This window comes from Leopardus geoffroyi, chromosome B3 (assembly GCF_018350155.1).
Source record: "Leopardus geoffroyi isolate Oge1 chromosome B3, O.geoffroyi_Oge1_pat1.0, whole genome shotgun sequence".
Classification (NCBI taxonomy): Eukaryota; Metazoa; Chordata; class Mammalia; order Carnivora; family Felidae; genus Leopardus; species Leopardus geoffroyi.
The window spans coordinates 25,049,091-25,059,716 of record NC_059337.1 but is presented as its reverse complement, the minus strand read 5'-3'; the positions used below and the strand labels follow the sequence as shown (position 1 = coordinate 25,059,716).

General features: G+C 46.3%; 1 protein-coding gene across 3 annotated transcripts in view; it reads left to right on the top strand.

Annotated features, from left to right (window-relative positions):
- Nucleotides 1-254: 254 nt before the first annotated feature.
- Nucleotides 255-10,626, top strand: part of ATP10A (ATPase phospholipid transporting 10A (putative)) — a 198,367-nt gene continuing 187,995 nt past the window's right edge. For 2 of the 3 annotated variants that reach the window (XM_045448926.1, XM_045448924.1), the window contains exon 1: nucleotides 258-938. In XM_045448926.1, coding sequence (XP_045304882.1) covers nucleotides 475-938 — 464 coding nt within the window. In that variant the 5' untranslated portion in view covers nucleotides 258-474. Of the gene's footprint in view, nucleotides 939-10,626 lie in introns of all 3 variants that reach the window. The other variant, XM_045448925.1, reaches the window with a different exon arrangement.

Sequence of the window (10,626 nt, the reverse complement as noted above, 5' to 3'; positions counted from 1 at the left end):
AGCCTGGCAGCTGCCAGGGAACTGCGGTGCCTTTTCTCTCACAGTCTGCAGCTTCCTCTCTCCTACCGGAGACAAGGCGCGTTCCTAACGTTCTGGGACTGAACTGATGCTTCTGGGAAACGAAACCAAACTGCTCTAAGTTTCCAGCTCGGGCTTTTTTTCTTTCCCGCTATCTACGGTATCTCCAGCCCTGGCGCGGCGCGAGGCGGGGCCAGGAGCTGCGGCGGCGGAAATGGCCGGGAGGGCGCCAGTACAAGGGGGCTCTATGCGGCGCGCGCCCCGCCCCGCCCCGCTTGCGCCCTGCCGCGACTGCGGACCGGCGGGCTGGGCGGGGCGGGTGCTGACCGCCGTCTCCTTGCGTCCCGCAGACTGGGAGCTCGCGCCGCCGCGCCCGAGCCGCCGGCGATGATCACCTAGGAGGCTGGCGCGGTCAGGCGCGAGCGGCGGAGGAGCCGGGCGCGGCGACACGCGGCCATGGAGCGGGATCTGGCGGCGGCGGCCCAGGAGCCCGGGTCCCCGGGTCGTCGCCGTCGGCGGCGGCGGCGTGGGGACGGCAGGACGCGCGTGGTGCGCTCCAACCTGCTGCCGCCCCCGGGCGTCGAGGACCCCGCGGCGGGCGCGACCAAGGGTGCGCGGCGGCGGCGGCGCGGGGGCACCCAGCACCTGGCAGACAACCGGCTCAAGACCACCAAGTACACTTTACTGTCCTTCCTGCCCAAGAACCTGTTCGAGCAGTTCCACCGCCTGGCAAATGTGTACTTCGTCTTCATAGCGCTGCTCAACTTCGTGCCGGCGGTGAATGCCTTCCAGCCCGGCCTGGCGCTGGCGCCCGTGCTCTTCATCCTGGCTGTCACGGCCTTCAAGGACCTGTGGGAGGACTACAGCCGCCACCGCTCGGACCACGAGATCAACCACCTGGGCTGCCTTGTCTACAGCCGGTGAGTTGGGCGCTCGGAGCAGTGGAGCGCGGGGTCAGTTCAGGGCCACGGCTCTCCGATAACTTGGTGTTGGGCTCTGTGTGAATGGCACCGGGCGGGGTGTGCCCAGAGAGCCGCTCGAGTGGGGGCGAAGGGTCCGACTTCCATTGCTCCTGGGAGCGCGGGGGGTACCCTGTCCCTGATTGCTTGGCACTGAGATGCCGCGTCCGAACCCGAATGATCCCAGGACTGGAATCCAACGGCCGCTGGGCGTCCTCATCCCCACCGCTCCCGCCTTTTAAGTAAAAAGGAGGGAAATCCATCCCCCGCCCCCCCCGCCCCCCCCCCCCCCCCCCCCCCCCGTGCTCTGGTTTGAAGTCCTAGCCCCAGTCTTCCATGAGGCTCTCTAGGATAGGTTGTTTAACAAGTTTAGCAACCAACACAGGTACCTAAAGCTCAGGATTAGGTAACATCTCTTCTTGGAACAACAGTGAAACTGCCACCAAGTTTTGGTGTGACCAGCACAGACATATTAAAAAAGCAGAGGTAATAATAGCTGCCATCCATTGATGTGAGCTGTGAGCAGGCCACCCACTGAGCACCATTCCATAGTTGACTGTTTATTGTTAATTTTCTAAAAATTAGCCCGTTTCTAAACGTAAAGACTGAGGCTTTGAGGGGTTTTCCAGCCCTGCCCATGGTTGGTATTAGGGAATGTCGTTCCATTGGGCTTTTTCTCACTCCCTGCACCTTCCCAGAGTTTTGGACCCTCAGGCTCGGAGTGACTGGTGTCTTTTCTCCCTTTAGACTGTCCACCCCCAAAGAGCCACTCCAGATCCATCTTGGAGCTGTGCCCAGTAGCTGAGCCCACCTCAACAATCCAACCCCTCAGGAAGGCAGATGGTCTGGACTTCTCTCCAAAGCTCATCCCATCTTTCCCTCCTCTTCACTTTGCTTGAGTCCTGGTGTAGGGGGCTGATGTGGGCCGCTGAGTTAAGGACATTACTCTTGTCTGGCTTCTGTCACATGTGAGGGGCTTCTAGGAAATACCTTGTGCTCTCAGTGGCAGATTGTTCCCCTAAAAGATGGGAGTCATGGTTATTCCTACTTTTTAGGATAACTTAGATGCAGAGTTGTATTTCTGACCCTCCCAGCAACATTGGTTGTGCTTCATACTTATTTTACAAATGAGTAAACTGAGGTTCAGAGAAGTTAAGTAACTTGCCCAAGGCCACACAGCTGCTATGTAGTGAAGTGGTACTGGAATTTAACCCAGGTCTTGTCAGTTTTACAGCTTTTCCAACATTGTGGTGCTTGTGCTTCTTAAATTTATATAAAAATTACTTGAGGAGTTTGTTAAAAATTACAACTCTCAGACTCCCATCGCCAGTGTTTCTGACCAAACCCATCTGGGATTGGACCCAGGAATCTGAGTGTTTAATTAGCACAGAAGTGATGCTTATTTAATGATGTCTCATACTTTGAGTAATGCTCTCTTGTTCTCCAGGGGCACCCACTGCCCAGTAGGCAAGCATGATGTGGATAGGGCTGTGGGATTTCCTGGCTCTTGTTCACAAGAAGCCTGAGGTTAATAAGGGAGGGGGCATCTATTACACAGACATCCTGTGTCCCTAGTGTGAGGATTCTGGGAGCTGTACATCTGCCTTCTGCAAGACAGAACTCTGGTGGGACTGTCGCAGGTTTGAGTCTTCACACACACCACTTCCTGTTATTAGTGAGCCAGTAGCTCCGGTAGCCTCCTTTTCAGAAATACTTAGGCCTCAGGAAATATAGTATATTTTCAGTTGACAGAGTGTTTTTAATCCATTAAGTCATTTGACCCTTAAAACCACCATCACCCCAAATGTGCAGATGAGAAAATAGAGTGGGACCCAAACGCAGTTCTCTTTACTTGACTTCAAAAGGTTTCATAGGATTTCGAAACCTTCATCTTCCCCTTGGACCACACCTGTCCATGTTCTCCTCACCTTCTACCCTGACCAGACTGGGATTCTTAAATAATCAGTACAGCCCTCAGGGGCAGGTCCTCAGAGATAATGGTGCTTTCATGAGAAGTTGCTAAATGTCTCCCAGCTCCCAAGTTGAATTTCTTGAATGCTTTCCTGGGCAGAGAAGGGGCCCTCTCCTTAGGAAGGTCCCATGTGCAAGAGGGGTGGTAGCTGTTTGTGGAGACGAAGACTATCTGGAGGACAGTCATCCTTGTTCAGAAGCCAAACTCTTCCAGGCCTAGAAAGTCTGTGATTCGTGTTTTTAGGACTGAGCTGTGAGTAATGTGGATTTCTGAGCCCTCCCCTGTCCTCTGAGAATGGTGACTTGTGCACCCATTGCATTCCAGGCTGTGTGTAGCTGCCTTGAAAGTTCTGTGCTTTGACTCAAACCAGTGCCCTGAGTTGCTCCTCACCATGTCAGGCCCTAGCCACACCCTGGGATAGAAAAGGAGGAGGCTGGGTCTCGCCCGGAGCTTACTGTGGGGACTGATTGCACTATGCAGGACGTGTCCATGGGCTGGGGCCAGGACAAGGCTCCTAGCCTAGCATTGCAGGATGCAGGTGAGGAGAGGCCTCCCAGAGGAGGGCATGAGTGAGGACCAGGGAGGATGTGGCCAGACAAGGGGCGGGAAAGGCAGATGCCACAGTTGAGAGAACACAAGATGGTGGTGGTGGTGGTGGGGCACGTGACAGGGTCAGGGCAGCCTAAGACTGCAACCAGGCCATAATTTTTTTTGGGGAGGGGGGGTAAGGTGCATTCTTGAAGCCCAGGATCTCAGGTGCCTGGCATTGGGACCAGCCAGAATGGCCCAGAAGATGACTTATTTTATGTCAGGCCAAAGTTTGTTCCATGCCTTTGGTTACTAGAGAGACAATGGGAAGCACAGTTGTGAGCAGTCAAGGTCTGTTCTGTGCTGCATCATTGCTCTGGTTGATGTGCAGAGGGGTGTTTAGTCAAACCACGTGTAAATGCAGAGCATGAGCAAAGTTTAGTTGGGGAAGCCTTATCTGCTGACACCGTCTCTGGATGGTGGCTTCTTTTGGACATGTCTGTGTTCTGACTATAGACTGCAGTGTGTCAGTTATTTATGTGGTGTTTCTCTCAGTAACATAGTCCTCGGGTCCCTTCTTTATGAGAATCCCCATCAGACTTGTGAGAAATGCGACTTCCCCAGCCCCCACCCCATGCTTTCTAGCCTGTGGAGGTGGGAAAGCTGGTGTCTTCATCAAAGCTTTGTTAACACACAGAAGTTTGAGAAGCAGTCCTTTGCTTCCATGTCCTGAGCCCATTGTATCCTCTCATGGATTTCAAATTTTTTTTTTTTTTTTTTTTTTTAACGTTTATTTATTTTTGGGACAGAGAGAGACAGAGCATGAACGGGGGAGGGGCAGAGAGAGAGGGAGACACAGAATCGGAAACAGGCTCCAGGCTCTGAGCCATCAGCCCAGAGCCCGACGCGGGGCTCGAACTCACGGACCGCGAGATCGTGACCTGGCTGAAGTTGGACGCTTAACCGACTGCGCCACCCAGGCGCCCCTCTCATGGATTTCATACTGTGGTATTTAGAAAAATTTTCCTGAGCCATGCTCAGTGGGATGAGAGAGAGATAGAGAGGTGGGTGATCCTGGGGTCGGGTCCTATCAGTGACCTCCCAGCTGGTAGAAATGGTCAGTTTGAGCATCACTCAGCTGTGGTCTAGTGGGTTGGGGAGGGCGTAGAAAGGCCTTGGTCATACAGACCATTTTGGTGCTGGCTGCAGCTGGCCAGAGGGTCCACAGGTGGAAAGAAAGGGGGCTTACTGAGCAGCCATCTGGGACAAGGCTGGTGTCACCAGAGGCCTGGGCTGAGAGGGGAGCAAATGGTTGAAGGGTGCAAGATTGGCAGGGCTGAAGGAGGAGAGGACATGGGAACACAGAATCAGCCTGGAGAGTGGTGATGGGGGCAGGAAAGCAGAGAATAGTTGTCTGAGAAGGACATTGATAAGGAAGTTGAAGAAGCAACATTCTGAGAAGGGAATATTGCCCAGGAGAGCCAAAGGGAAGAAGCAGGGACCATGCATGTAAGAAAGCACTCTCATCCTTGTCTTCAATTTTAAGGGAAGTGGGTAATACTTCATTAAACAAGAAAACCTGATCCCTGCTCCCAGAAACAGAGCAGGTCTCCTAAGGGTACAACTTGAGGTGGGGGTGCTGCATAAGCCCCCTGCCTCACCTGCACTCTGTTTCCTAAGTTGTCCAGTGGGCTGTTGAACCCAGGTCTGCATTCCCCTTCTGGCTCCCTTGTCCTGTGACCCTCTCTTTGCTCCATACTCTGCCTGAGTCATTGTATAATGTTTCCCCCCCTTTTGCCTCCATTCCCTTTGTAATGACTTAAATATAGTCTTTTTAAAATTTTTTTTTAATTTAATTTTTTTAAATTTACATACAAATTAGTTAGCATATAGTGCAACAATGATTTCAGGAGTAGGTTCCTTAATGCCACTTACCCATTTAGCCCATCCCCCCTCCGACAACCCCTCTAGTAACCCTCTGTTTGTTCTCCATATTTAAGAGTCTCTTATGTTTTGAGCCCCTCTCTGTTTTTATATTGTTTTTGCTTCCCTTCCATCATGTTCATCTGTTCTGGGTCTTACAGTCCTCATATGAGTGAAGTCATATGATATTTGTCTTTCTCTGACTAATTTCACTTAGCATAATACCCTCCAGTTCCATCCATGTAGTTGCAAATGGCAAGATTTTATTCTTTTAATTGCCGAGTAATACTCCATTCATCCATTGATGACATTCATCCGTCTGTGGACATTCTTTATCCATTCATCCATCGATGGATATTTGGGCCCTTTCCATACTTTGACTATTGTTGATAGTGCAGCTATAAACATTGGGGTGCATGTGCCCCTTCGAAACAGCATACCTGTATCCCTTGGATAGATACCTAGTAGTGCAATTGCTGAGTTGTAGGTTAGTTCTGTTTTTAATTTTTTGAGGAACCTCCATACTGTTTTCCAGAGTGGCTGCATGAGCTTGCATTCCCACCAGCAATGCAAAAGAGATCCTCTTTCTCCCCATCCTTGCCAACATCTGTTGTTGCCTGAGTTGTTAGTTAGCCATTCTGGCAGGTGTAAGGTGGTATCTCATTGTGGTTTTGATTTGTATTTCCCTGATGATGAGTGATGTGGAGCATTGTTTCATGTATCAGTTGGCCATCGGCATGTCTTTGGAGAAGTGTCTATTCATGTCTATTGCCCATTTCTTCACTGGATTTTTTGTTTTTTGGGTGTTGAGTTTGGTAAGTCCTTTATAGATTTTGGATACTAACCCTTTATCTGATATGTCATTTGCAAATATCTTCTCCCATTCCGTCGGTTGCCTTTTAGTTTTGCTGATTGTTTCCTTCACTGTACAGAAGCTTTTTATTCTGATGAGGTCCCAATAGTTCATTTTTGCTTTTATTTCCCTTGCCTCCGGAGATGTGTTGAGTACAAAGTTGCTGTGGCCAAGATCAAAGAGGTTTTTGCCTTTCTCTTCAAGGATTTTAATGGCTTCCTGTCTTACATTTAGGTCTTTTACCATTTTGAGTTTATTTTTGTGTATGGTGTAAGAAAGTGGTCCAGGTTCATTTTTCTGCATGTCGCTGTCCAGTTTTCCCAGCACCACTTGCTGAAGAGACTGTCTTTATTCCACTGGATATTCTTTCCTGCTTTGTCAAAGATTAGTTGGCCATACGTTTGTGGGTCCATTTCTGGGTTCTCTATTCTGATCCATTGATCTGAGTGTCTGTTCTTGTGCCAGTACCATACTGTCTTGATGATTACAGCTTTGTAGTATAGCTTGAAGTCCGGGATTTTGATGCCTCCTGCTTTGGTTTTCTTTTTCAAGATTGCTTTGGCTATTCAGGGTCTTTTCTGGTTCTATACAAATTTTAGGATTTTTTGTTCTAGCTTTGTGAAGAATGCTGGTGTTATTTTGATAGGGATTGCATTGAATGTGTAGATTGCTTTGGGTGGTATCTACATTTTAACAATATTTGTTCTTCCTATCCAGGAGCATGGAATATTTTTCCAATTTTTTGTGTCTTCTTCAATTTCTTTCATAAGCTTTCTATAGTTTTCAGTGTATGGGTTTTTCACCTCTTTGGTTAGATTTATTCCTAGGTATTTTATGGTTTTTGGTTGTAATTGTAAATGGGATCGATTCCTTGATTTCTCTTTCTGTTGCTTCATTGTTGGTGTATAGGAATACAGCCGATTTCTGTGCATTGATTTTATATCCTCCAACTTTGCTGAATTCATGACTCAGTTCTAGCAGCTTTTTGGTGGAATTTTTTGGGTTTTCTATATAGAGTATCATATCATCTGTGAAGAGTGAAAGTCTTAGCAGAGGCTAAGACTTCCAATACTATGTTGAAAAACAGTGGTGAGGGGCGCCTGGGTGGCGCAGTCAGTTAAGCGTCCGACTTCAGCCAGGTCACGATCTCGCGGTCTGTGAGTTCGAGCCCCGCGTCGGGCTCTGGGCTGATGGCTCAGAGCCTGGAGCCTGTTTCCGATTCTGTGTCTCCCTCTCTCTCTGCCCCTCCCCCGTTCATGCTCTGTCTCTCTCTGTCCCAAAAATAAATAAACGTTGAAAAAAAAAAAAAAAAAAAAAGAAAAACAGTGGTGAGAGTGGACATCCCTGTCTTGTTCCTGACCTTAGGGGGAAAGTTCTCAGTTTTTCCCCATTGAGGATGATACTAGCGTTGGGTCTTTCTTATATGGTTTTTATGATCTTGAGGTATGATCCTTCTATTGCTGCTTTCTTGAGGGTTTTTATCAAGAAAGGATGCTGCATTTTGTCAAATGCTTTCTCTGAATCTATTGAGAGGATCACATGGTTCTTGTCCTTTCTTTTATTGATGTGATGAATCACGTTGTTTTGTGGATATTGAACCAGCCCTGTATCACAGGTATAAACCTACTTGGTCATGGTGAATAATTTTTTTAATGTATTGTTGGATTCTGTTGGCTAATATCTTGTTGAAGATTTTTGCATCCATGTTCATCAGGGAAATTGGTCTATACTTCTTTTTAGTGGAGTCTCTGTCTGGTTTGGGAATCAAGGTAATATTGGCTTCATAGAAAGAGTTTGGAAGTTTTCCTTCCATTTCTATTTTTTGGAACAGCTTCAAGAGAATAAGTGTTAACTCTTCCTTAAATGTTTGGTATAATTCCCCTGGAAAGTCATCTGGCCCTGGACTCTTGTTTTTTTGGGAGAGTTTTGGTTACTAATTCGATTTCCTTACTGGTTATGGGTCTGTTCAAGTTTTCTATTTCTTCTGTTTCAGTTTTAGTAGTATATATGTTTCTAGGAATTTGTCCATTTCTTGCAGATTGTCCATTTTATTGGCATATAATTGCTTATAATATTCTCATATTATTGTTTTTATTTCTGCTGTGTTGGTTGTGATCTCTCCTCTTTCATTTTGATTTTATTTATTTGGACCTTTCCTTTTTCTTTTTGATCAAACTGGCTAGTGGTTTATCAATTTTGTTAATTCTTTCAAATAACCAGCTTATGGTTTCATTGATCTGTTTTGTGTTTTTGGTTTCAATAGCATTAATTTCTGCTCTAATCTTTATTATTTCCTGTCTTCTGCTGGTTTGGGGTTTTATATGCTGTTCTTTTTCCAGCTCTTTAAGGCGTAGGGTTAGGTTGTGTATCTGAGATCTTTCTTCCTTCTTTAGGAAGGTCTGGATTGGTATGTACTTTCCTCTTATGACTGCCTTTGCTGCGTCCCAGAGGTTTCGGGTTGTGGTGTTATCATTTTCATTAGCTTCCATATACTTTTTCAATTCCTCTTTAACTTCTTGATTAGCCCATTCATTATTTAGTAGGATGTTCTTTAGTCTCCAAGTATTTGTTACCTTTCCAAATTTTTTCTTGTGGTTGATTTCGAGTTTCATAGCGTTGTGGTCTGAAAATATGCATGGTATGATCTGGATCTTTTTGTACTTGCTGAGGCCTGATTTGTGTCCCATTATGTGGTCTATTCTGGAGAACGCCATGTGCTCTGGAGAAGAATGTATAGGGGCGCCTGGGTGGCGCAGTCAGTTAAGCGTCCGACTTCAGCCAGGTCATGATCTCGCGGTCCGGGAGTTCGAGCCCCGCGTCAGGCTCTGGGCTGATGGCTCAGAGCCTGGACCCTGTTTCTGATTCTGTGTCTCCCTCTCTCTCTGCCCCTCCCCCATTCATGCTCTGTCTCTCTCTGTCTCAAAAATAAATAAACGTTAAAAAAAAAAAATTAAAAAAAAAAAAAAAAAAGAAGAATGTATATTCTTAATATATCTGTTAAGTCCATCTAGTCCAGTGTGTCATTCAAAGCCATTGTTTCCTTGTTGATTTTTTCATTAGATGATCTGTCCATTGCTGTGAGTGGGGCATTGAAGTCTCATACTACAATGGTATTACTATCAATGTGTTTCTTTATGTTTGTGATTTATTGATTTATATATTTGGGTGCTCTCACATTTGGCGCATAAATGTTTACAATTGTTAGGTCATCTTGGTGGATAGACCCCTTGATTATGATATAATGCCCTTCTGCATCTCTTGATACAGTCTTTATTTTAAAGTCTAGATTGTCTGATATAAGTATGGCTACTCTGGTTTCCTTTTATTGACCATTAGCATGATAGATGGTTCTCCATCCCCTTAGTTTTAATCTGAAGGTGTCTTTAGGTCAAAGTGGGTCTCTTGTAAACAGCGTATAGATGAATCTTGTTTTCTTATTCATTCTGTTACCCTCTGTCTTTTGATTGGAGCATTTAGTCCTTTGACGTTTAGAGTGAGTACTGAAGGATATGAATTTATTGCCATTATGTTGCTTGTAGAGTTGGAGTTTCTGGTGGTGTTCTCTGGTCCTTTGTAGTCTTTGTTGCTTTTGGTCTTCATTTGTCTTTTATTTTTTTTCATCTTTTCTCCCCTTAAAATTTCTTGCAGGGCTGGTTTAGTGGTCACAAACTTTTTTGATTTTTGTTTGTCTGAGAAACTTTTTATCTCCCCTTCTATTTTGAATGACAGCCTTTCTGGATAAATAATTCTTGGCTGCATATTTTTCTGATTCAGCACATTGAATCACACTCCTGCCACACTCCTGCCACACTCCTTTGTGGCCTACCAAGTTTCTGTGGATAGGTCTGCTGCAAAACTGATCTGTCTTCCCTTGTAGGTTAAGGACTTTTTTTTCCCTTGCTGAGTTCATGATTTTCTCCTTGCCTGAGTATTTTGTGATTTTGACTATGATATGCCTTGTTGATAGTTGGTTTTTGTTGAATCTAACAGGAGTTGTCTGTGCTTCCTGGATTTTGATGTCTGTGTCTTTCCCCAGGTTAGGAAAGTTTTCTGCCATGATTTGCTCACATAACCCTTCTACCCCTATTTCTCTCTCTTCGTCTTCTGGGACTCCTATGATTCTGATGTTGTTCCTTTATAATGAGTCACTCTTTTCTCTTATTCTTTTTTTAAATTTTTTTTTTTCAACGTTTTATTTATTTATTTTTGGGACAGAGAGAGACAGAGCATGAACGGGGGAGGGGCAGAGAGAGAGGGAGACACAGAATCGGAAACAGGCTCCAGGCTCTGAGCCATCAGCCCAGAGCCCGACGCGGGGCTCGAACTCACGGACCGCGAGATCGTGACCTGGCTGAAGTCGGACGCTTAACCGA